Source organism: Arabidopsis lyrata, assembly GCF_000004255.2.
Source record: "Arabidopsis lyrata subsp. lyrata unplaced genomic scaffold ARALYscaffold_8, whole genome shotgun sequence".
In the NCBI taxonomy this organism is placed as follows: domain Eukaryota; kingdom Viridiplantae; phylum Streptophyta; class Magnoliopsida; order Brassicales; family Brassicaceae; genus Arabidopsis; species Arabidopsis lyrata.
The window spans coordinates 17,479,520-17,504,995 of record NW_003302548.1 but is presented as its reverse complement, the minus strand read 5'-3'; the positions used below and the strand labels follow the sequence as shown (position 1 = coordinate 17,504,995).

General features: G+C 36.1%; 7 protein-coding genes and 2 pseudogenes across 9 annotated transcripts; all 9 read left to right on the top strand.

Annotated features, from left to right (window-relative positions):
- The first annotated feature begins 1,294 nt into the window (after positions 1 to 1,294).
- Positions 1,295 to 3,370, top strand: LOC110224210 (FBD-associated F-box protein At5g56380-like). The gene is made up of 3 exons (XM_021010070.1): positions 1,295 to 2,459; positions 2,561 to 2,695; positions 2,769 to 3,370. Exons 1-3 carry the CDS (start codon positions 1,578 to 1,580, stop codon positions 3,039 to 3,041), a joined length of 1,290 nt encoding a protein of 429 aa, XP_020865729.1. The 5' UTR covers positions 1,295 to 1,577; the 3' UTR covers positions 3,042 to 3,370.
- A 186-nt stretch (positions 3,371 to 3,556) lies between these two features.
- On the top strand, positions 3,557 to 5,594 carry LOC110224219 (probable FBD-associated F-box protein At1g32375). Its single transcript, XM_021010089.1, has 4 exons — positions 3,557 to 3,668; positions 3,851 to 4,693; positions 4,795 to 4,929; positions 5,042 to 5,594. Exons 2-4 carry the CDS (start codon positions 3,878 to 3,880, stop codon positions 5,333 to 5,335), a joined length of 1,245 nt encoding a protein of 414 aa, XP_020865748.1. The 5' UTR covers positions 3,557 to 3,668; positions 3,851 to 3,877; the 3' UTR covers positions 5,336 to 5,594.
- LOC9302217 (FBD-associated F-box protein At5g56380) lies at positions 5,589 to 15,079 on the top strand. Of its 2 annotated transcripts, XM_021010062.1 has the most exons (5): positions 5,589 to 5,626; positions 5,926 to 6,865; positions 6,966 to 7,100; positions 7,206 to 7,493; positions 15,008 to 15,079. In XM_021010062.1, the coding sequence occupies exons 2-4, from the start codon at positions 5,963 to 5,965 to the stop codon at positions 7,476 to 7,478; spliced, it is 1,311 nt and encodes a 436-aa protein (XP_020865721.1). In that variant the 5' UTR covers positions 5,589 to 5,626; positions 5,926 to 5,962; the 3' UTR covers positions 7,479 to 7,493; positions 15,008 to 15,079. The 2 variants fall into 2 exon arrangements, with proteins under 2 accessions (XP_020865721.1, XP_002866143.2); XM_002866097.2 differs by lacking the exon at positions 15,008 to 15,079 and having other exon boundaries at positions 7,206 to 7,623.
- On the top strand, positions 8,614 to 10,388 carry LOC110224230 (FBD-associated F-box protein At5g56370-like). Its single transcript, XM_021010104.1, has 3 exons — positions 8,614 to 9,473; positions 9,567 to 9,698; positions 9,788 to 10,388. Exons 1-3 carry the CDS (start codon positions 8,643 to 8,645, stop codon positions 10,064 to 10,066), a joined length of 1,242 nt encoding a protein of 413 aa, XP_020865763.1. The 5' UTR covers positions 8,614 to 8,642; the 3' UTR covers positions 10,067 to 10,388.
- Positions 11,351 to 15,827, top strand: LOC9302216 (annotated as a pseudogene).
- A 114-nt stretch (positions 15,828 to 15,941) lies between these two features.
- LOC110224215 (FBD-associated F-box protein At5g56370-like) lies at positions 15,942 to 17,810 on the top strand. 2 transcript variants are annotated; one of them, XM_021010082.1, is made up of 4 exons: positions 15,942 to 16,036; positions 16,196 to 17,029; positions 17,123 to 17,254; positions 17,337 to 17,810. In XM_021010082.1, exons 2-4 carry the CDS (start codon positions 16,217 to 16,219, stop codon positions 17,613 to 17,615), a joined length of 1,224 nt encoding a protein of 407 aa, XP_020865741.1. In that variant the 5' UTR covers positions 15,942 to 16,036; positions 16,196 to 16,216; the 3' UTR covers positions 17,616 to 17,810. The 2 variants fall into 2 exon arrangements, with proteins under 2 accessions (XP_020865741.1, XP_020865736.1); XM_021010077.1 differs by having other exon boundaries at positions 16,180 to 17,029.
- Positions 17,811 to 18,511: 701 nt separating this feature from the next.
- Positions 18,512 to 20,269, top strand: LOC9302215 (FBD-associated F-box protein At5g56370). Its single transcript, XM_021015848.1, has 4 exons — positions 18,512 to 18,595; positions 18,797 to 19,651; positions 19,743 to 19,874; positions 19,958 to 20,269. The coding sequence occupies exons 2-4, from the start codon at positions 18,830 to 18,832 to the stop codon at positions 20,267 to 20,269; spliced, it is 1,266 nt and encodes a 421-aa protein (XP_020871507.1). The 5' UTR covers positions 18,512 to 18,595; positions 18,797 to 18,829.
- A 570-nt stretch (positions 20,270 to 20,839) lies between these two features.
- LOC110225935 lies at positions 20,840 to 22,681 on the top strand (annotated as a pseudogene).
- A 418-nt stretch (positions 22,682 to 23,099) lies between these two features.
- On the top strand, positions 23,100 to 24,487 carry LOC110225837 (FBD-associated F-box protein At5g56370-like). Its single transcript, XM_021015906.1, has 3 exons — positions 23,100 to 23,200; positions 23,355 to 24,219; positions 24,314 to 24,487. The coding sequence occupies exons 2-3, from the start codon at positions 23,401 to 23,403 to the stop codon at positions 24,470 to 24,472; spliced, it is 978 nt and encodes a 325-aa protein (XP_020871565.1). The 5' UTR covers positions 23,100 to 23,200; positions 23,355 to 23,400; the 3' UTR covers positions 24,473 to 24,487.
- Positions 24,488 to 25,476: the final 989 nt, after the last annotated feature.

The window sequence follows — 25,476 nt, the reverse complement described above, 5'->3', positions numbered from 1 at the left end:
ATGATCTATTGCTTCAGTCGAGAAACTTTATATATGTGTTTCCTTACTTCCATGGTACGTAATTCGTTTTTAAATAAATGAACTATCTATTTTCCAACACAAATGTGGGACAGTGGGATCTATCATTGTTAACATCTTATGTAGGAAGCATATCATGAAAGACGAACATATAGCCGGCTTGTACGGTTGGAGCTATGTACGTGCCGAGCAAAGTGGTTTAATCTGTATCGTCTCAAATATTACCCTGAACTAAAATTTCTCAAACTAGAATGAGTACAGTCACATTTGTTCTTTAACACTAAATGATTCATATAATATGGGTCTAATGCGGCTATATACTTGTACCATTTTCAGTTCAGTACCACAAAATTCAGTCTAAACATGTATGGCTACCGTGCTGGAGTGAACCGAGTTATCTTCCTGAATGTCTCTAGTCAAGTCTCGAGAGTCTAGACTTTTGAATGGGTGTGATACGAAGGAAGAGAAGAAGAGAAACAAGCTGCAAGATTCATCTTAGGAAGTCGTTTAAAGACGGCAACTTTCTACCACAATTCCACAAATCAATAGATCCTAAAGAGAAACATCAGGTTCTCATGTAGTTGTCAATGTTACCTAGGAGCTCAATCTGCCAGCTTCCATTCAAAGAGAGTACATGATCCAGTGGAACAGTGACAATTGGTTACTAGAGGTTTAATTTGATCCAAAGTTATTAAAAAAAATAAGGCTTGTAGGTTAATAATGACATGTTTGAGGAATTCAGGGTTCAACCTAGCAAACTTGGTTCTAAAGTTACCGTATATAATTATAGTTTTTTAAGTTATACTTTTCAAAAGAAATTGTTACTCACATTTTGATCCTGAAGCTAAAAATTGTTAGTAATTCATTAAGAAATTAAGCAACGTAAAACTGAAAAGTGTAATTAAATTAGTAATATCCAATATATGCAAAAAAAAAAGAAAAATAATCAAAGACAATACTCCCTCCGTTTTCGAATAGTTGTCGTTTTAGAGAAATTTTTTTGTTTTTAATTAGTTGTCGTTTTCAGTTTTCGATGCAAAATTTATTATTTTTTTATTTTTTATATTTATTTTTATTATGCAACTTGATTTATTATTGGTTAAATTATGTTTAGGTAGATAATTAATGATATTTTTATATTGAAAAACTAACAACATTAATAGTTTTTTAATTTGTGTGCATATAGTTAAAACGACAACTATTCGAAAACGGATGGAGTATTTAATAATTTACCTACCGCAAAAAGGAAATAAATCAAAAACTGAAAGAAAAAAAAACAAATATTTTTGTTATTAAGGCCATCGCCGTCCTCAAGTTTCTATTAGGGTTCATAGGCGAGGGAACAGAGTGAGTTATTTCCTTCCCTTGTGATCTCTTCTTACAATTCGCTTTTTGAAACGAATCACTTCGTAAGATCCTGTCGTTGTTTCACTTCAATCGTCTTCCAATCTCTCTAATACATGGGATTGTCTGGTTCCTTATCATGTGTAGGTTAATCGAGAAAACATTGAGATACCTTTTTTCTTGAGCTAACATTCGTCTCTGGTTTCCGAAATATAATGGATAGAATCAGTCACTTACCTGACGAAGTCCTATCGAAGATTTTGTCATTGCTTCAGACAAAAGATGTTATGCGAACCATGCTTTTGTCTAAACGCTTTAAGTCTCTCTGGATGTTTGTATCAAGACTCGAGTTTGATGATAGTACTCACTTTCCCAAACCTCTGTTTGGGGGAGCTTTAGAGCCTGATTATAGAATATTTCGGCAGTTTGTGGACAGATCTTTGATGTCACTGGAAGGTCAGGTTCTACAAAGTCTGTATCTCAAATTAGGTCGACATTTCACAGATGGAGATGTTGCGATTTGGGTTAGAAGCGCGTTGAAACGTAGTCTAGTGGAGCTGAAACTCGAATGCACAGAGTCAAACTTACGCTCATACGTATACTCGAAGTGCAGGCATTTTCTTCCAAAAATTCTATATACAACTTGTGAAACACTTGTGGTCTTAAAACTTAAATATGTTGGTTTGGATGTTCCTGACCTAGTTTGTCTAAGGTCTCTCAAAACTTTATCCCTCAAATCTGTGTTTTTCTCTAACCAGCGTTCTCTCCTTAGACTTTTACCCAATTGTCCTGTTCTTGAAGACTTGCTCATACAAAGAAGACCCTATTCCAATCCCGGTCTGATTTTCCAGATTGTAGTGCCTTCCTTGAAGAGATTATCTTTGAACTATTATGGAATCAAGGAACTTGAGATAGATGCTCCTTCTTTGAAATACATGCACATTGTAGATAGTTCGCCTGACCTTTTAGTTATCAAGAGTTTGAACATCAATGAGATGGTTAAGGCCAATATTCATATTAATCTTAGCCGACCCGAGAAGCTTCTGCATTCTCTTTCTTCAGCCGAGCATATTCGTTTATGTTTATCAGCTTCAGAGGTAATTTTTTCGTTTCTTATTGTTCTTTTCAGCCTTGAATATTAGTCTTTGACCATCACATTGCTCGTATGTTTATTCTGTCTCCTATCCTTGTTATGCAGGTTGTGTATCCTGTTGGTAGTTGCTTCCATAGACTCAAACATTTGGAGGTATGTACTTGCAAATCAGAGTGGCTCGATTTGTTTATGCATCTGCTCGAAGATTCACCTAGTTTAAAGGTTATCAAAATCAATCAGGTATGTTTTATTGTGTGTCTCCTTGAATCAGATTTGTGTTTTAAAAAAAAATTGTAACCCTATTGATTATCAGTGTCATCCTGCTAACTATGTCCGGCCTCGCTGGAATCAACCGAGCTCTGTTCCAAGATGTTTGTCCTCAAATCTTGAAATTTGGGAGTGGATCAAGTACGAAGGAACGCAAGAAGAGAAAGAGCTTTCGACATATATCTTGAAAACCGCAGTTTGTTTAAAGAAGGCGAGTTTCACCGCTAATTCCAATGATGACAAGAAGAAACTGCAGATGCTTCAGAAGTTATCGTTGTCGCGAAGGGTTTCATCCACTTGTGAGCTTGTATTCAATTGAAATGTTCAAGCTAATCAGTGATCACTCTCAGATCAAACCTCTTCAGATACTTCTCAACAACATGTCTTCTTCTTTTGACAAATTATTTGATTCTACTCTTAAAAAGTGACAGTGTACGTATGCAACATTCGTTTTTTTTTCCTTTCTCTTATGGAGTTTCATGTTAAAGTTTGCAGTTATATTGAATCCTTGTTTATGGAAAGTCTATAACTGCGTTAGTAGAAACTAGAAGGGTTGAATGTTATACCCAAAATTTGCTAAAGTAGTAAAGTGTAAAATTCATAATTTTATCGTTGTTTTTAAGTGCAAAATTTGCTGTTGTTATTGGCCACTGACCAAAAAAAAGATAACAGTAAACGAAAAGAAAAAAAAATTAGCATTTCATTCTTTTTTTTTTTAATTTACCATAAAATCAGAAAAAAATATATATATATATAACCTTTGGATAAGTTTGAATCTTGGATAAGTTTTTCCTTCAATGAAATAATATGTAAAACAAGAAAATTGTACCTGATTTTTCCAGCTAAATAGTAAACAATTTGTGTGCTAAGAAGACTCTCATTGTGTAGTTTCCGTCGTCTCTCAATATAGAGAGACCTATCTCACGGTTTCAAAATTGTATTCGGTGTGAGTTTCGTCTATTTTTTTTTCATTTTTATTTTTTGAATCTCGGAGTAATATGTTCAAAAAAAGAATGATCACTATTTGGAATTTAAGAATCTAAAACTACTATTTTGTTTTTTTGTTGTAATCTTCTCTCTGTTTTCAAGCTATTCAAAACCCTTATTTTGTTATGTTTGGTTTTATAGGTGTGGACAGAGAAGTCTGTTGATCGAATGGATATGATAAGTGAGTTGCCCGATGAACTTCTTTTGAAAGTATTGTCGTTACTACCTGCGAAAGATGTCGCGGCCACAATGGTGCTGTCAAGACGATGGAGGTTTCTTTGGAAGTTTGTGCCAAAACTTGAATATGATTATAACATCGCTCAATTTGTTAACAGTTATTTGCAGTTACACGAAGCTCCGGTTCTAGAAAGTTTGTGTTTCAAACTCAATCAAAATACTGCTGATATTGTAGATATTGGAGCATGTGCTATGAGACGATGTTTGCGCGAGCTGATCATCGAGACTGATTTTTCACATTTTTATACTCAAACTCTAGTCTTTATTCCAGGAAGCTGCTTGCTTGTGACATTGAGTCTAAATAACGCGTTCCTTGATGATTTTTATTCTCCAATAATTTCTTTCCCATGTCTTAAGAAATTGAGTCTTATACGAATCAAGTACATAGGTCGTGATGAATTTGTCAACAAGCTTTTATCCAATTGTCCTGTTCTTGAAGACTTGGCTGTTGACCGATGTGAGGATGATTATGTATTCAACTTCACAATTAGGGTGCCTTCTTTAGAGAGTTTAGTGTTCAGTACATCACCATATAGACCTAAAGACAATGCACATGGGTCAGTGATAGATGCTCCTTCTTTGAAAATCTTGAACATTTTGGATTATTCAAGTGGGTTTTTTCTCATTGAGAAGAAAATGCCTAAGATTGTGAAGGCATACCTCGACGTCGGCTATAGTTGCACTAAGGAGCTTCTAGGACCTATTGCTTCAGTTAAACAACTTTATATATGTTTATCCACTTCCATGGTAATTGATTTTTTTCTTATTGTTCTCTGATCGAACACAAGTTGCGCGGGTTTTCGTCATACTAAATCTTTCATTGTTTACTTTACATTTTATATATATAGGAAGCATATCATGAAGGAAGAACATATAGCCAGCTTGAACGGTTGGAGCTATGTATTTGCAAAACAGAGTGGTTGAATCTTCTTATGCGTCTTCTCAAAGATTCGCCTAAACTAAGATTTCTCAAAGTAGAACAGGTACAATAAGATTTACTCTCTAATACTAAAATGATTCATATAACCATTTCAACTTTTGTTCAGTTTTGATGAGTACAATGCGGCTAATACTTTGTTTCCTTTTGTGTCTTAGTACCATATAATTCGGAATGGACATATATGGCCGTGCTGGAGTGAACCAAGCTATGTTCCCGAACTAAGTCTCGAAACTTTCATATGGATACCATACGAAGGAAGAGAAGTAGAGAAACAAGTCGCTAGATTCATCTTAAAAAACTCTGGTCGTTTAAAGGCGGCAACCTTCTATCACAAATCAGTAGATCCTGAAGAGAAGCTTGCGATGCTCATGGAGTTGTCAATGTTATCTAGGAGTTCAATATGCGAGATTGCATTCAAAGATATGGCTGAACTTCCATGGAATAGGTAAACATTTGGTTGCTAGGAGTTAGATCCAAGGTTAAAAGACTAGTAACTTGTTGCTACCATTGTTGGTTTCTTCTTATAGCCTTATTTATTGGCATTTATGCAGAACTAGGGGTTCTATTCTAGCAATCTATGCAGTCAAAAATAGCAAATGACTAAAATACCCTTTTAAAACTTAGAAAAATTACAACGAACCTTTGCTCTTCCTCTCTGGTTCTCTCGACAAAAGAAGTGAGATTTATAGGGTTCCTCACTCCCTTACATCTCTCGCCGATCTCTCGTCGGATTGTTGCAGGTTTGTTGCAATTCCTCTCTCTCTCTCTCTCTCTCTCTCTATCACTCTCGCTCTCTTTCTCACTCGAGCTCCGTCACTGTTATATTCTATCTTCAAACGACCAAATCGATTTCTGGATCCTTAATTAGATTTTAGTGATTACGTTTCGGTGTCATTTCAATTCTCCAATTCAATATCACTCCTTGTAGTTGTAATCTCTTCTTATTCTATTCTTTTGAAACGAATCACTTGGAAAAATCCCAACTTTGTTACTGTTTCATCTTCCAATCTCTCTAAAGGTTGGTCCTTTTCATGTGTAGGTTTTTAGTCTTGAGCTAATTAGATTCCTCAGTTTCTATGGATAGAATTAGTCACTTACCAGACGAAACCCTATCGAAGATTTTGTCATTTCTTCGGACACAAGATGTTATGCCAACTATGCTTTTGTCTAAACGCTTTAAGTCTCAGTGGTTGTTGGTGCCAAAACTTGAGTTTGATGATAGCACTCACTTTCCCGAAACTTGGGGTTATCAAGAGCCTGATTATGGGAATTTTCGACGGTTTGTCGACAGATTGTTGATGTCACGTGAAGGTCTTGTTCTACAAAGTCTCTATCTCAAGTTAGGTCGACGATGCTCATATGATGATATTGCAATCTGGTTTGGAATCGCTGTGAAACGTGGTCTAATGGAGCTCAAACTCGAATACGATGGCTGCTTAGATCCGCGGCATAGTTTTCTTCCAAAAAATCTTTACACTTGTGATACACTTGTGGTCTTGAAATTGAAGAAAGGTTATTTGGATGTTCCTGATCTCGTTTGTCTAAGGTCTCTGAAAACTTTGTCCCTCAAATCTATGATATACTCCAACGCCAGTTCTCTCCTTAGACTTTTACCCAATTGTCCTGTTCTTGAAGACTTGTTCATACAACAATGTTATATACATTCCTGCGCGCTGAGTTTCAAGATTATACTGCCTTCCTTGAAGAAGTTATCTTTTGTCCCAAAAAGAAAGAAAAGGTGGTATTCTATGATTGACCCGTCGAAAACTTCTAGTGGAATCACAGGACTTGTGTTAGATGCTCCTTCTTTGAAATACTTGCACATTGTAGATCGTTCGGGTGGTTTTTCGGTTAGCGAGATTATTAACATCAATGCTGTGGTGAAGGCCACAATTGAGGTTATTCTCAGCCAACCCGAGAAGCTTCTGCATTCTCTTGTTTCCGTTGAGCATATTCGTTTATGTTTATCTGCTACAGAGGTAAATTTGTTGGTCTCTTAGTAATTTTTCTTTCAGCCTTAAATCTCGGTCTTTAAGCATTATATGTATGTTTATACTGTCTCTTATCCTTTTTATACAGGTTGTGTATCCTGTTGGTAGCTGCTTCCATAGACTCAAACATTTGGAGGTATGTACATGCAAATCAGAGTGGCTCGATCTATTCATGCATCTGGTTGAAGATTCGCCTAGCTTAAAGGTTATCAAAATCAATCAGGTGTGTTTTATCATCACTATTCTTGATCTACATTTGCTTTAGCGTTGAATTTCAATTCTATGATGATTCTGATGCACTGTACATTGCAACCTTATGGATTCTCAGTGTCATCCTCTTACAAATCCCCGGCCTCACTGGAATCAACCGGGCTCTGTTCCAAGATGTTTTTCATCAAATCTTGAAATTTTGGAGTGGGTAGAGTATGGAGGGACGCAAGAAGAGAAAGAACTTTCGACATATATCTTTAAAACCGCAGTTTGTTTGAAGAAGGCGAGTTTTACCGCTAAATCGATTGATGCCAACAAGAAACTGCAGATGCTTCAGGAGTTAGCCTTGTCGCCAAGGGTTTCACCCACTTGTGAGCTTGTATTTAATTGAAAATTGCATGCTGATCACTCTCAGACCAAACTTCTTCAGATCTTTTTTTCGTTTTTGAGTTTTATTTCCTCTTATGGAGTTTGTTGTTAAAGTTTTCAGTGTACCTGACTCTTTGCTTTATGGATTGCTAAATTGCATTTACTTATGTCTCTGTTGCAAGATTCTCCTAAACTACGAGTTCTCAAACTCAAACTAGTACATACACTTTTGCCTAAACTCAAATGATGCGGTTTCCTTGGTCCAAAAAAAAAAAGAGTCCAATGTTTTCATGTGCAAAGGTCAACTCTTAGGTTCTAAATGTGTTACTGCATTTGGTAGCTCATTTTACCACAGAACCATGTGGCGCAGACCGCTCGACCCGTTTGGAATCAGCCAAGGTTATGTTGCTGAATGTGTCTCATCCAATCTGAAAACCTTTGAGTGGACTGTGGACAAGTTATAAAGACTGATTATCTTCTCGAAATCCACCAATCTGAAACAAAAATTCCACATGTTGAAGGAGCTAACTTTGTCATCAAGAGCCTCACCAACATGTGACTATGTGAGCAGAGCTTGTCTTCAACTGAAATTATGTAACCAAGAAGAACATGTGAAGGTGTCTCGTGTCGATTGCTTATGTGCACAGAGTCTTTTTAATGGACCTTATCATATGAACTAGTTCATGCTTGAACATGTAAGGGTCTTTTGGATTCAAAGAACTGCTTTTTTTTTACTTAGCTACTTAGTGAAGGATTTTGAGTTTTGATTACTTGCCACTCTTTCCGTATATACCCTTCTATAAAAAAGTATGAACCCAAAATAATCAGATGGAACTTGAACTCGAGTACAAAATAAATGACGGCATAATTACAAATTACTAGGGTTCCAAGGTTAGCCATTTCTTAATTACTCTCTTCTGAATGATGATTTTTGAGTATTTTTCAATAATGTGTTTTGTTTAGATTCTATTCCTCTGTTTTCTATAAACCCTTGTTACTTATGAATTTCCTGGTGAACGTGAGAAAGCATCACGTTTTTATTTTTGGATATTCTTGTTGAATTCTCAAGATTATACAGAATCGGGAATAATGAAAATTGAATCGCTGGTCTCCTCATTTCTGATTTAGGTTTTTCATCTCTCTTTATTGACAGAAAAATCATTGGATTAACAGCTTGGAGAGTCCTATGGATAGGATCAGTTTCTTGCCCGATGATGTCCTGTTACATTTACTTTCATTGCTTACCACAAAAGATGTCTTGAAGACAAGTGTTTTGTCCAAACGATGGCGGAATCTTTGGAAGTTGGTACCGAAACTCAAGTACATCGATTGTGATGAGAATGCTGATCATGGGAGATTTCTGCTGTTTGTGGACAGGTCTTTGCTATTAAACACGGCTCCAGTCTTAGAGAGTTTGCATTTCAAGTTTCGTAGGCAATGCAGCGACGTAGATATCGGATTTTGGGTTAGAATTGCTGCGGAACGAGGTTTGCGTGATTTCGATTTTTATCATCCCATTTTTAATGAGCCTAGCAGATTACCACAAAGCTTGTTTACCTGCGGAACACTCGTGGTGCTTAAACTTACCAATGTATCGCTTGCGGATGTTAAATTCCCGGTTAGTTTTCAGTGCCTCAAAACATTGCACCTTGGTTGGGTGATTTACTTAGACGATGAATCCCCTCAGAAGCTTTTATCAAGCTGCCCAATTCTTGAAGTCTTGGTCGTAAACCGAGTTATAGATGATAATGTAACAACAACCTTTTCAATTACGGTTCCTACATTACAAAAGTTATTTTATAATGGAAAATCTGGTGCTCTCGAAAATGAATCCGAGTTTGTGTTGAATGCTCCTTCGTTGAAGTCCTTGGAAATTTTAGATGGCGGTTATGAGTGTAAGATTGAGAAAATGCCTGAGATCGTGGCTGCAAATGTCGAGGTTATCTATTGGAATACCGACAATCTCCTCGGTTCTCTTACATCACTCAAACGCCTCTCGCTATGCTTACCAATGGAGGTATATTACTAAACACTTAATTTCCCTTAAAAGTAAAAAACAAATTTTGACAAAAATTACATAGTTTCATTTTCTTTTTGATTCTATATGCAGTCGTCGTTTCCTATTGGTAAAATCTTCCATCAGCTTGTAGACTTGGAGTTTTGCACATGTGAATTAGAATGGGATGTACTTATGTATCTACTCAAAGATTCTCCAAAACTACGAGCTCTCAAACTCAATGAGGTAAAACATTTAAACCAAAACTTTCAACGTCTCTTGCGGGTTTTTTTGTATCTCTAATATTTAGTACTGGTGTAATGATATATACTCAGAGACATAACAATTTTCTTGGAAATCGAAGGCGTCGTTGGGATGAGCCGAGTTCTGTTCCTGAAACGTTGATGTTCGGACTTCAAACTTTGGAGTGGAGAAACTACCGAGGATGGTATTTAGAGAAAGAACTAGCGACGTTTATTTTGAAACATTCTTGTCGTTTAAAGACAGCGAGTTTCTCACCAGTAGTCACCACTTTGGAGAAGCAACATCGAATGCTCACAGAATTGGCACTTTTGTCTAGAGGTTCAACGACATGTCAGCTCGTCTTTGACTAAAAGTTTGAAACCATCTGATTCATAAGCAGTTTGGGAAAAATGTCTCGAAACCAGTTTTGTTGCATCTCTTAAAGCATTTGCTCTGTTTCTCTCCTTGGTCAATCAAGCCTTTTCTTCTTTGTTGACTTTCGCCTTTATTTCGAGTAGATTAGCGCTAAAATGATTAGTTTTACTATGGGATTAGATTGTTTTGTTGGTCATCCGTAACTTTATTGACAAAAGCGTATTGGAATATATGATTGATTATACAAAAGTCGGCGAAATAACAAGAAATATTCCGAACTTAAGCTCAAAAGCGAGAATCAAATTAGAGTTTGTATACTTGTAAAACACTCGAGTCCTTGGTTCTTCGTGGTGCGGTTCTTGTTGATGTTCCTGATCCGGAAAAAACAAACTTGAGCAATGAAACCCATTTGAATATTTACAAAAGCGCAATTTAAGAAACAAACCCAACGCATGCTGGTCTTCAAATGAAATTGTGTAACCAAAGAAAACATGTTAAGGTGTTTTGTGCCGATGGCTTATGTGCACAGAGTATTTTGATGGACCTTATGATATGAACTAGTTCATGCTTGAACATGCAAGGGTCTTTTGGATTCAAAGAATTGCCTTTTTTAAAACGGCTAGTGAGAGTGTTAGTTAGCTATTTATGTGAGTTATTCTAGATTTTTTATATTTGCAAAAATAAATACTAATGTTTGCCTATATCGTTTCGATCGTATGATATTAAAGTGGAATCCAAATTTCTTGCCACTCTTTCAAAAACATAACACACCAACAAATGTGTAATACAACAAAAAAAATATATATATATATATATATATAAGGAAATACAAACAACATTAGAATCATATACTTATTTTAGCTATATTTGTGTAAATTTATAGAATTGGTAATTTATAATATTATTTGGACCATATATCTACATAAGAGTTTTAAAATATAATATATTTTACCTAATCGCGCTAATTTTTATACTTAGCCAACTCGAAACAGGAGAAATTAATAATTTAAAGTGTTTATTATTTGAGAGATGTTTTACTCATATATAATTCAGAATAATATGATGTGTTGGACATGTGTTACTCCCCTTCATTTGAGTTTGGGCCAAATCTAAAATTAAACAAATTCATCTTTAACTACCAGACAAAAGAGTTCGGCCTACCTCACAACCGGCTCGGCCCAAAAGATCACCACCGACTTTGGAGGGGCAAAATGGGGAATTTTCAAGAAAAAGAAAAGCCCTAGATCACAATGTTGTCCTTATAAATAGGGAAATCGCATTATCAAGAAGGGGATCCGCCGCGTTCACATAAAAAGAGCTGGAGAAAACAAGTATCCTTTAGCTCGGCTTTCCTAGTCTTTATTTTCAATCAATTTGCTCGGCAATTCAGCTCGGCTCTTAGATTCATGTTTGTAATCAATTAGCTCGACATTACTCTCATGTAATTGTCGAACTTCAGTTGCGATTAATAGGAAAATTCGTTATATAAATTTTGTGTCAGATCTCTAGCATCGACATGATGAAACTTGAACTCCAGCACAAAATAAATGACGGCATAACTACTAGTTAAAGTTTCAAGGTTAGTCATTTTCTTACTCTCTTCTGAATGATGATTTTTGGGTATATTTCAATTTATGTTTAATGGGTATTGTTTATGCTCTGAATTATACTTCCTCTAAATCCCTCTCTTTCACCAATCACATAACTATGAGTGAGAAATTTTTTCCACTAAAAGTAGAATAAAATAATAAATGAGAGTAATATCTCCCTCCAACAAAAAAAAGTAAAAAACTTTTCCGGGTCTCTCCCACTTTTATATTCCTTTTCTCTCACACTTTTCTTTTCCCTCTCTTCGCGAGAGGATCTCCAACAAGCTCTCAAACACTCCAATTTTAAAGTTTTTTAAACTCCAACAAACCCTTGTTTTTAGGGTGTGAATAGTGGAACCCTCAAATTTGATTGTGCACCATTCACACCATCAAAATATTTCGCATCTTTCATTTAAGCTTTTATAGCTAATATCTATATTATTAATTGGGAAGCATTGGATAATAAATAACCTTATAAAGGGTAAAAAATTACAAAAAATGCCATTAGTTTTTAGTGTTTTTAAATAACTTCATTAAGGGTACAATAGTAATAAAAAATTAATATATTTAAATAAAAAATAGTTTAATTCTTTTAAATAATTATTAATTTCCAAAAAAATAAACTAATTTCTCTCTCTTATTAATTATAAACGAAAATTTGAAATTAATTTTAAAAAATTGTTAATCAATAGGAATTGAAAAACTAAGATTTGATATCCAACTAAGATTTTAATTCAAAAATAAAACAAATTTTAATAGACTATTCTATATTAAAAATAAAAAGAAAAATAATATCATTTTAATTCAAAATTAAAAACACTATCATTTAGATTTATCAATGGAGGACTTTAAAATTAAATTTAAAATTTTGTAAGAAAAATAAATACAAATATTTTAAGATTCAGTTTTGTTATAATATTTTCACAAATTTTAAAATATAAAACAAAATTTTATTTCACAATTTCTAAAATACGATATTAGGTATTAACAACTCTTTATATTTATGATGAAATAAACTCAAATAATAAGAAATTTAAAGTAATTATCATTATAGCCTTCGTTTAAAGCAAGTTTGATAAATATCTAACAATAGATTGTATATATTAATTTCTAAATTATTTTGCGTTTTATTTTTTGTTTTTCAACCGGATCTTCTTTAAATAAATCCCTAATATATTGCACACAATTTTCAAATAATGTAAACTAATTATATATTTTGAATTCAAAACAAATTATGCAGCAATAGCATATCCCTTTTAAAGATGTATCTCAAATTTTTATTTTTAGTCCAAAAATCAAATTAATTATGATTAAACAATAAAAAGAAGAATATGCAAAATTAGCTAAAGAAAGAAACATTAATAAATTTGTTAAAATATATTTGTAACTTTAGCAGCATATATAGTAATCTACAAAACTCACAGTATGAATTGTATGGTATTTAAAAGTACGCAAATAAAAATTTAGAACATGATTTTACTGGAATGAAATGAGAATAAGAATTACGAGACGGGATGTGAGGGGAACATAAATTAAAAATCAAACTAAATACCCAATTGGTATGAGTTCAGGTTATGAGCACTATATAAAATAAATTTGTTTACATACATAACCCTGTACGTACGTTTTCAGTTACACATATTCTATTTATGCCGGATACTGGACTGTCATATTTTTATTTCACGTATACAAGACGGGTTATGGGACCAAGAATTTATGAGAGATATAGGACGGGATATGTTTTCCGTTCTAAAATAGTTACGCCTAGCTAATATACATGAAATAACCAAACTCAAACCGAATCTATATCCTATTTAACACATGTAATCAAACTATTAGAAATGTTTTGATTAGTTTAGAAAATAAAAAAAGTAACATCATTTAACTTTTGCAACTAAATTATATCTCAGTTTTATCTTAAATATAATTTCGCACGTACGTGTAGGTCCGGATCTTAAAATATAACTATGCAATAATGCAACTGAATTTCGTTTATTACTCTAATTTTATATTATTTGTACTATTATAAAGTTCACTAACACAACAAAATATTTTATATTTTTAAAATCTATATAACAATTTCTATAAAAATATCTCTACACATACGTGTGAATCCAAATCTAATACACTAAAATATATATCATAAAAACAACGAAATAATTTATATTGAATTAAAATTTGTTAGAACTTTTTTAAAAATATGAAATCCCGCACGTACGTGCGGGTCATGATCTAATATCTTATTAAATTCAGTTAATTCAAATCTACCCATATAAATTTTAATACATTAAAATTAAATCTGAAATTATTAAAATATAAAAGACATAACAATCATGTTCTTTTATAAACACCAATTAATCACACCCGGCCCTTAGATTTATTTCCTCTATTATCTTTAAACCGTTGTTACTTATGATTTTCCCAGTGAACTTGACAAAGCATCAAACTTTGAATAGCGTTTTCTTCTTCAGTTGGGATATTCTCGCATTGAAAAAAAAAAGAAAACTGAATCTCTGGTCTCCTCATTTCTGATTTAGGGTTTTCATTTCTTTGTGTTGTCAGAAAAAATCATTGGATTTAAAGCTTGGAGAGTCCTATGGACAGGATCAGTTTCTTGCCCGATGATGTACTGTTACATTTACTTTCATTGCTTACCACAAAAGATGTCTTGAAGACAAGTGTTTTGTCGAAACGATGGCGGAATCTTTGGAAGTTGGTACCGAAACTCAAGTACATCGATTGTGATGAGAATGCTGATCATGGGAGATTTCTGCTGTTTGTGGACAGGTCTTTGCTGTTAAACACGGCTCCAGTCTTAGAGAGTTTGCATTTCAAGTTTCGTAGGCAATGCAGCGACGTAGATATCGGATTTTGGGTTAGAATTGCTGCGGAACGAGGTTTGCGTGATTTCTATTACTATCATTCCGATTTTAATGAGCCTAGCAGTAGCAGATTACCTCAACGCTTGTTTACATGCGGGACACTCGTGGTGCTTAAACTTACCAATGTATCGCTTGCGGATGTTAAATTCCCGGTTAGTTTTCCAATCCTCAAAACATTGCACCTTAGTTGGGTGATTTACTTAGACGATGAATCCCCTCGTAAGCTTTTATCAAGCTGCCCAATTCTTGAAGACTTGGTCGTGAACCGAGATAGAGATGACAATGTAACAACATTTTCTATTATGGTGCCTTCGCTACAAAAGAAACCTATTGTGGAGTATCTGGTGATGAGACTGATTTTGTGTTGAATGCTCCTTCTTTAAAGTGCTTAAAGATTTCCGATCTCGGTTACGAGTGTATGGTTGAGAAAATGCCTGAGATCGTGGCTGCAAATGTAGAGGTTATCTATTGGAACACCGACAATATCCTCGGTTCTCTTACATCGGTCAAACGCCTCTCCCTATGTCTACCCTCAGAGGTAAGTTACTAAAAACTTAAAATTTTCCTTGAAAGTAGAAAACCAGTAACATATATAGTTTTATATTGTCTTTATGATTTTATTTGCAGTCACCGTTTCCTACTGGTAAAATGTTCAATCAGCTTGTAGACTTGGAGTTTTGCACATGTGCAACAGGATGGGAACTACTTCTGTCTTTTCTCAAACATTCTCCAAAACTAGGAGCTCTCAAACTCAATGAGGTGAAACACATAACCCCTTAGAAACTTTTTGGGGTTCGTGGGTTTTTGTCAGTCTCATCTCTAATCTTTAGTACTGGTCTAATGATATATCCGCAGAGACATGGCTGTCATATTGGAGAATTATGGGAACATCGGGATGATGAGCCGAGATGTGTTCCTGAAACATTGATGTTCGGACTTGAAACTTTGGAGTGGAGAAACTACAGAGGATGGAATGTAGAAAAACAACTCGCGACGTTTCTCTTGAAACATTCGTTTCATTTAAAGAAAGCGATTTTCTCATCAGTAGACACCAATTTGGAGGATGAAAATGAAATTTTCACAGAGTTGGCACTTTTGCCTAGAGGTTCAACGACATGTCAGCTTGTCTTTAGCTAAAAGTTTGAAACCATCTGATTCATAAGCAGTTTGGAAAAAAAGGCTCTAATGAATCAGATGAACTTTTAGCTCTGCAAGATGAAATCATTGGGCAACAAACTGATACAGTCCATACAGACCATTTGCTCTGTTTCTCTTTTTGGTCAACCCTTTTCTTTTTTTTGTTGACTTATCCCTTTTGGGTTGGGCCGTTAATTAATAATATTTCAGTTTAAAAATTAAATCTTTATGACATAAAACAAAAATACGAGACAAATGGAAAAATAGAAGAAAGAAAAGAGGGCAAAATGTGTAATTAGGGTTCTTCACTCCTCAGTGACGACGATTTCCTTTCCTTGCCATTGTCGAGAAGCAGCAGGTAAAAACCATTTCTTACTTCGTTTAACTTCCTTATAGCATTGACTGATTCTCTTGGGTTAATTTCAATCTCGCTTTTAATGGAATTAGTTCGATTTGATTTATTCCATATGAAAAAGCATTCGAATTCTTGTTTCTATACAGATTGTATCAAGCAATGCAAAATCTTTGGGAGAGCTATATGGACTGTATCAGTTTGTTGCCCAATGATTTCATCTTGCAGATACTGTCATTGCTTCCCACAAAAGATGTGATGAAAACTAGTCTTTTGTCCAAGCGATGGCGGTATCTGTGGAAGTTGGTGCCTAAACTCGAGTACATTGATGTCGACGAGAATGCTGATCATGGGACATTTGTGCGGTTTGTGGATAGATCATTGCTATTAAACACAGCTCCGGTTTTAGAGAGTTTACAATTCAAGTTACGTCGGAAATGCAGCCAAGTAGATATCGTATTTTGGATTGGAATTGCAGTACAAAGAGGTTTGCGTGAGCTGAATTTCGATTATCATCATATTTACGAGCATATTAGATTGCCTCTGAGCTTGTATACATGTGGAACACTCGTGGTGCTAAAATTAAAAAAAGTATCGCTTGTGGATGTTCGATTCCCGGTATGTTTTCAGTTGCTCAAAATGCTTCACCTGTTATATGTGGATTACTTAGACGATGAAACTCCTAAGAAGCTTTTATCAAGATGTCCTATTCTTGAAGTCTTGGTTTTGAATCGAGGCGACGAGGACAATGTGATTACTTTCTCGGTTAGGGTGCCTTCATTACAGAGATTTATCTATGATTCAGCATCTGATTATGAGCTTGTGCTGAATACGCCTTCTTTGAAGTACTTAAAGACTACAGATAGTTGTGAGAATTGTATGATTGAGTATATGCCTGAGATCGTGGAAGCATATGTCCAAGTTACCTGTTGCAACGTTGAAGATATTCTCATGTCTCTTAAATCACTCAAGCGCCTCTCGTTATGTTTAATAATAGAGGTAGTATGCACTTGACAACATTAGTGAATTCCTTTGTGATCAAATCATCGAACTTGTGGTCTTTATTTACGTTTTTGGTATCTTGTAATGCAGCCTAAGTTTCCTACTGGTAGTATCTTCCATCAGCTTGTGCATTTGGAGTTGTGCACTTGTGAAACTTTGTGGGAGTTACTTATGTATATGCTCCAACATTCCCCGAAACTTCGTTCTCTCAAGCTTAACGAGGTAAATATAACCCCTTGAAACTATGAAACGCTTTGCAGGTTTTTTTTTGTCTAAATCATTAATGGTCTAATAATGCACTCAGATCCATAACGGTCTTTGCGGAGGTCCTATCTTTCTTTGGGAGGAACCGAGCTCTGTTCCTAAAACGTTGATGTTCGTTCTTGAGACTTTTGAGTGGAGAAACTACAGAGGATGGAAGAAAGAAAGAGATCTTGCATCGTTTATCTTGAAACATTCAAAGCGTTTAAAGATCGCGATTTTCTCCCCAGAGGCAACCGACGTGAGAGAGAAATATCATCTGATCACGGAATTAGCGCGTTTGTCCAGGGGTTCACCAGAATGTGAGATAGTGTTCGGTTAAATTATATGAGAGGAATATGTATTTTATCACATAATTTGATAAAATTATGTGAATTTTGAGAAGTTAGGTTATAACGCCGTACTTAATTTATAATATAACTGATAGATGTTGCAGAACATAAATTGCTACTAAAGGTTATGTTATAACCATGAGCATGTCAGTAATGCCCCTGTTTTATATTCCAATAATTACATATCCGATTTGACCATACCATTTCAGAGAGATTAAAGCTTAAGTAACTCCAAAAAGGAAACTAGAAAAGAGGAAAGAAAACAAACTTTAATCTAATTTTAACAAAAAAAAATCTTACCGCCATCTCTACCTGACTTTTAAGTAAAATAAGCAAAAGTGTGATTGAGAAAATTTTGTCTGTTAAAATTATTTTAAAAGTAAAATTCCTTAAATCCAAACCAAATGATGATATAGTCGAAATTACTACTACAGTAAAATTATTTGTGATTATATCAAAAAAAGTTACAGTGTCGAAATAATTCAGAAAAACCTTGGTACCACTAAGTCTACATTTTAAAGTTATATTTTGACATATCAGGTTTATAAATACGATTTGCAAAAGAAAGTTCAGCTACAAGCTGATGCATACAAATAGCAACAAAGAAAAATCAAATATAAGACGATAACAAATCTTATGATCGGTTAACGAATAAGACTATTTTTCGGAAAGTCTGATTTAAGCGGGAAAAAAAAATCCAAACCAATCACCCCTAATCAGATTTAACCTTAACTAAATTGACCCACCGCATGGGCCTAAGCCCATTGATATATAATAATCATTCAACTACAATAAACCATTCCAGTTACATGGCCCAATTTAACATTTTAGTTTTTACCAAAAAGCACTACTAAAATTACGGCCGAACCAAAAAAAATTATAACTGATCGAATTAGGGGAAAATGTCTAATTAGGGTTCTTCAGTGCCCCCACGAGTTCATTACTTGTCAGTGTGATCGAGAAGCAACAGGTAAATCCATTTCTTCCTTATTTTAAACTTCCTGAATGTGAATAGCATTGCATAATTTTCTTGGGTTGATTTCAATCTCTCTTTAGTGGAATTGGTTCGGTTTGATTTATTGCAGTAAAACTTTAGAAACATCAAACTTTGTATTTTGATAAACCATCGTTTTGTCTCTGATTTAGGGTTTTCTTCTATCTGTGTTGGCAGCAAAATCCTTAGATTAAAAGATTAGAGAGCTATATGGACAGTATCAGTTTGTTGCCCGATGATTTCCTCTTGCACATACTGTCATTGCTTCCTACAAAAGATGTCTTGAACACTAGTGTTTTGTCTAAACGATGGCGGTATCTTTGGAAGTTGGTGCCTAAACTTCAGTACATCGATATCGATGAGAATGCTGATCATGGGATATTTGTGCGGTTTGTGGACAGATCGTTGCTACTTAGCATGGCTCCGGTTTTAGAGAGTTTACATTTAAAGTTAGGTCGACAATGCAGCGATGTAGATATCGGGTTTTGGGTTAGAGTTGCAGTGGAACAAGGTTTGCGTGAGCTAAATTTCGATTATGAGCATTATCAAATTGTGCCTTGCAGATTGCCTCAGAGCTTGTTCACATGTGGAACACTCGTGGTGCTAAAACTTAAAAATGTCTCGCTTAAGGATGTACAATTCCCGGTATGTTTTAAGTTGCTCAAAACGCTGCACCTGGAGTCTGTGATTTTCCTGGACGATGAATCTCCTAAGAAGCTTTTATCAAGCTGCCCTATTCTTGAAGTCTTGGATTTGACTCGAGAGGACGACGACGTTGACAATGTGACGAGTTTCTCTGTTATGGTGCCTTCGTTACAAAGATTGATCTATAATGGAGGATTTGGTGCTGAGCTTGTGATGAATACGCCTTCTTTGAAGTACTTTAAGACTTTAGATTGTGGTTACGAGTGTATGATTGAGTATTTGCCTGAGATTGTGGAAGCACATGTTGAGGTTACATGTTCCAACACTGATGATATCCTCAAATCTCTTGCATCAGTCAAACGCCTCTTGTTATGTTTACCCTCAGAGGTTAGATATACTTGACAACAACATTAGTAGAATCATGTTGTGATTAAATCTAACTTGAAGTCTTTACGCTTATTCGTTTTTTGTACCGCAGCCTGAGTTACCTACTGGTAGTATCTTCCACCAGCTTGAACACTTGGACTTTTGCACTTGTGACACAGAATGGGATCTTCTTATGTTTATGCTCAAACATTCCCCGAAACTTCGATCTCTCATGCTTAACGATGTAAGTATAACCTTTTGAATCTATGAAAAACTTTGCGGGTTATCTTGACAAAATGTTCTTTTATGGTCTTATAATGAACTCAGATCCATGGCTACACTATTGTTTCTCAAAGTCCTATGTTTCATTGGGAGGAACCAAACTCTGTTCCTGAAACGTTGATGTTTGTTCTTGAGACTTTGGAGTGGAGAAACTACAGAGGGTGGAAGATAGAGAAAGAACTCGCAACTTTTATCTTGAAGCATTCAAGGCGTCTAAAGATCGCAACCTTTTCGCCAGCAGACTGCCCACAAGTGAGAATGGAATTACGTACGACAGTTGGAATGAAATATCGTATACTCACGGAATTAGCGCGTTTGCCGAGGGGTTCAGCAGAGTGTGAGTTTGTTTTTGGTTAACTAAGCTTGATGCCTGTTTTTGTTCTTTATGAAGTTTAGCTCAATTTTGTTACATCTCTTAAACCATGATATATTTTATATTGGTAGGTTTTATTTAAATCGGGTAAAATCAAACAAATTAAGTAAAATTGAAGCTAATTAATCCGATAATTGGTTGCAAAACCCAAAAAAAAAAGAACTGAGTGAACTTAGGGCTACAATTGAAATAAAATAAACAGATAGAGTTAAATAAAAGAAAGAGGGCATAACTTACTAATTAGGGTTCTTCAGTGACTTCAACCTTACGATTGTCGAGAAGCAGCAACAGTAAAGCCAATTCCTTTCTTTGTTAAACTTCCTTAGACCTTTATGAATGTGAATAGCATTGGATGATTTTCTTGGGTTGATTTCAATTCTCTCTTTAGTGGAATTGGTATGATTTGATTTCTCTGTTTTCTGCAAAGTCGCTGTTTCTTATGGTTTCAGGGTTAGTCTACGAATGCTATAACATGACTTTGTCCCTAATTTAGAGTTTTCTTCTCTGAGGTTAACAGCAAAATCAGTAGGTTAAAAGCTTGGAGAGCACTCCATATGGACCGTATCAGTTTGTTGCCCAATGATTTCCTCTTGCTGATACTTTTGTTGCTTCCTACAAAAGATGTCCTAACTACGAGTCTTGTGTCAAAAAGATGGCGATATCTTTGGAAGTTGGTGCCTAAACTCGAGTATATCGATACGGACGAGAATTCTGACCATGTGAGATTTCTGCTGTTTGTGGACAAGTCTTTGCTATTAAACACGGCTCCAGTCTTAGAGAGTTTGCATTTCAAGTTTGGTAGACAATTCATCAAAGTAGATATTGAGTTTTGGATTAGAATTACATTGAAGCGAGGTTTGCATGAGCTGAATTTCGATTATGATCCTTATCCTAACCCTTGCAGATTGCCTCAGAGCTTGTTTACAATAGGATTACTCGTGGTACTGAAACTACAAAACATATGGCTCGTGGATGTTCAATTCCCGGTATGTATTCGGTTGCTCAAAACGTTGCACCTGGTATGGGTGATTTATGTAGACAATGAATCCCCTTAGAAGCTTTTCTCAAGCTGTCCTGTTCTTGAAATGTTGCTCGTGGATAGAATCTGGGGTGACAATGTGACTACCTTCTCTGTTAATGTGCCTTCATTGCAAAGATTCATCTATGATGGAACCGGTGTAAGTGATTCCCAGCTTGTGATAAATACACCTTCTTTGAAGTACTTAAAGGCTTCGGGTTGTGGTGATAAGTGTATGATTGATTATATGCCTGAGATAGTGGAAGCAAGTGTCGATGTTACAAGTAGCAACATTGATGATATCCTCAGATCTCTTACATCACTCAAACGCCTCTCGTTATGTTTACACTCAGAGGTAAGATACACTTGAAAACAACAGTAAATGTTCTTTATAACCGTATCGAAAAACTTGTAGCTAGTCTTTACGTTTATGTTGTTTTGTGTTGCAGTCTCAGTTTCCTACTGGGAGATATTTCCATCAGCTTGTACACTTGGAGTTTTGCACTTGTGAAACAGACTGGGATCAACTTGTGAGTGTGCTCCAACATTCCCCGAGACTACGATCTCTCAAGCTTAACGAGGTAAAACATTCAATCCCTAGAAACTAAGAACGCTTTGCGGGTTTATTTGTCTGAATCTTTAATGGTCTCATAAATTTCAATCAGACCCATTACACTTTTTGTGGAGTTCCTACGCATCATTGGGATGAACCAAGCTCTGTTCCTGAAACATTGTTGTTCGCTCTTGAGACTTTCGAGTGGAGAAACTACAAAGGAGGGAAAAGAGAAAGAGAACTGGCAACGTTTATCTTGAAACATTCAAGGCGTTTAAAGATTGCGACATTTTCCCCACAAGTCAGCACATGCACGAAACTGAGAGTGAAATATCGTATGATCACGGAATTGGCGCGTTTGTCGAGGGGTTCAGCAGAATGTCAGCTTGTGTTTGATTAAATGCTGGTGTGGGCGTTTAAAGATTGCGACATTTTCCCCACAAGTCAGCACATGCACGAAACTGAGAGTGAAATATCGTATGATCACGGAATTGGCGCGTTTGTCGAGGGGTTCAGGCGTTTAGCAGAATGTCAGCTTGTGTTTGATTAAATGCTGGTGTGGGCGTTTAAAGATTGCGACATTTTCCCCACAAGTCAGCACATGCACGAAACTGAGAGTGAAATATCGTATGATCACTGAATTGGCGCGTTTGTCGAGGGGTTCAGCAGAATGTCAGCTTGTGTTTGATTAAATGCTGGTGTGGGACTCTCTCCTTTAGTCTCTCAACGTGCCCACTTTTTTATTTTGACTATATTGTAATCCTGGAGTGGTTAAAACCTTTGGTTTTGGCTGATAAGCCGATCTTTGAACCTCTAGTAGGCTTTTATGAAGTTGCCCTAAACTTAAACTCTTACTAGTGGATTGATTTGGAAATGATAATGTGGTCAGACCTTTTCTGCTTCGGTCCCTTCATTAAATATTCATCTGTAATGGAAAATTTGTTTCTATTGGATCTCAAGTAACCAATTACTTTTCAGCAAGAGATATTTTAATGAGATAGAAACTCTCTCCAAATCGCCTGGCAGGAGCTTGTTCTTCCGTTCACCACAAGGAATGGACTTGGAATTCTTCTCGGACACTCAACACCAAATCCCTTCAGCTCTTACTGTAGAAGCAGAAGCTATATGGGTCGCTATGAGCAATGCTCTGTATTTGGACCGACGATAATTGCTTCTCCTCTCGAATACGCAATCAATGGTCAGGCCCGGCCCGCGACCCATTCCCAAAAACCACTTTAAAAAATAGAAGAAAGAAAAGAGGGGAAAATGTGTAATTAGGGTTCTTCACTCTTCAGTGACGACGAGTTCCTTTCATTGCCATTGTCGAGACTCGAGAAGCTACAGGTAAAAGCCATTCCCTTACTTTGTTAAACTTCCTTAGAGCTTCCTCAATGTGAATAGCATTGGTTGATTTCAAATCTCTCTCTAGTGGAATTTGATTTCAAACTTTGAATTTGCTTCGTCGTTTTGTCTCTGATTTAGGGTTTTCTTCTCTCAGTGTTGACAGCAAAATCATTAGGTTAAAAGCTTGGAGAGCACTCCATATGGATCGTATCAGTTTATTGCCCAATGATTTCCTCTTGCATATACTGTCATTGATTCCTACAAAAGATGTCTTAGCCACGAGTGCTCTGTCAAAACGATGGCGGAATCTTTGGAAGTTGGTGCCTAAACTCCAGTATATCGCAAACCATGAGTATGCTGAACCTTGGGAATTTTTTCTATTTGTGGACAGGTCTTTGCTATTAAACACGGCCCCAGTCTTAGAGAGTTTGCATTTCAAGTTTGGTTGGAAATGCAGGGACGTAGATATCGGGTTTTGGGTTGGAATCGCAGTAAGACGAGGTTTGCGTGAGCTGAATTTCGAGTATCATCGTTTTATTAATGAGCCTATCAGATTGCCTCAGAGCTTGTTTACATGTGGAACACTCGTGGTGCTAAAACTAAAAAACATATCGCTTGTGGATGTTCGATTCCCGGTATGTTTTAAGTTGCTCAAAACTCTGCACCTGGAGTATGTGATTTTCCTAGACGATGAATCTCCTAAGAAGCTTTTGTCAAGCTGCCCTATTCTTGAAGTCTTTGATTTGACTCGAGACGACATTGACAACGTGACGAGCTTCTCTGTTATGGTGCCTTCGCTACAAAGATTTATCTATTATGGAACAAGACCTGGTTCTGAGCTTGTGATGAATACGCCTTCTTTGAAGTACTTTAGGACTATAGATCATGGTTCTGAGTGTATGATTGATTATATGCCTGAGATAGTGGAAGCAAGTGTCGATGTTACAAGTAGCAACATTGACGATATCCTCAGATCTTTTACATCACTCAAACGCCTCTCGTTATGTTTACACTCAGAGGTAAGATACACTTGAAAACAACAGTAAATGTTCTTTATAACCGTATCGAAAAACTTGTAGCTAGTCTTTACGTTTATGTTGTTTTGTGTTGCAGTCTCAGTTTCCTACTGGGAGATATTTCCATCAGCTTGTACACTTGGAGTTTTGCACTTGTGAAACCGACTGGGATCAACTTGTGAGTGTGCTCCAACATTCCCCGAGACTACGATCTCTCAAGCTTAACGAGGTAAAACATTCAATCCCTAGAAACTAAGAACGCTTTGCGGGTTTATTTGTCTGAATCTTTAATGGTCTCATAAATTTCAATCAGACCCATTACACTTTTTGTGGAGTTCCTACGCATCATTGGGATGAACCAAGCTCTGTTCCTGAAACATTGTTGTTCGCTCTTGAGACTTTCGAGTGGAGAAACTACAAAGGAGGGAAAAGAGAAAGAGAACTGGCAACGTTTATCTTGAAACATTCAAGGCGTTTAAAGATTGCGACATTTTCCCCACAAGTCAGCACATGCACGAAACTGAGAGTGAAATATCGTATGATCACGGAATTGGCGCGTTTGTCGAGGGGTTCAGCAGAATGTCAGCTTGTGTTTGATTAAATGCTGGTGTGGGCGTTTAAAGATTGCGACATTTTCCCCACAAGTCAGCACATGCACGAAACTGAGAGTGAAATATCGTATGATCACGGAATTGGCGCGTTTGTCGAGGGGTTCAGGCGTTTAGCAGAATGTCAGCTTGTGTTTGATTAAATGCTGGTGTGGGCGTTTAAAGATTGCGACATTTTCCCCACAAGTCAGCACATGCACGAAACTGAGTGTGAAATATCGTATGATCACTGAATTGGTACGTTTGTCGAGGGGTTCAGCAGAATGTCAGCTTGTGTTTGATTAAATGCTGGTGTGGGCGTTTAAAGATTGCGACATTTTCCCCACAAGTCAGCACATGCACAAAACTGAGAGTGAAATATCGTATGATCACTGAATTTGCGCGTTTGTCGAGGGGTTCAGCAGAATGTCAGCTTGTGTTTGATTAAATGTTGGTGTGGGCGTTTAAAGATTGCGACATTTTCCCCACAAGTCAGCACATGCATGAAACTGAGAGTGAAATATCGTATGATCACTGAATTGGCGCGTTTGTCGAGGGGTTCAGCAGAATGTCAGCTTGTGTTTGATTAAATGTTGGTGTGGGCGTTTAAAGATTGCGACATTTTCCCCACAAGTCAGCACATGCACGAAACTGAGAGTGAAATATCGTATGA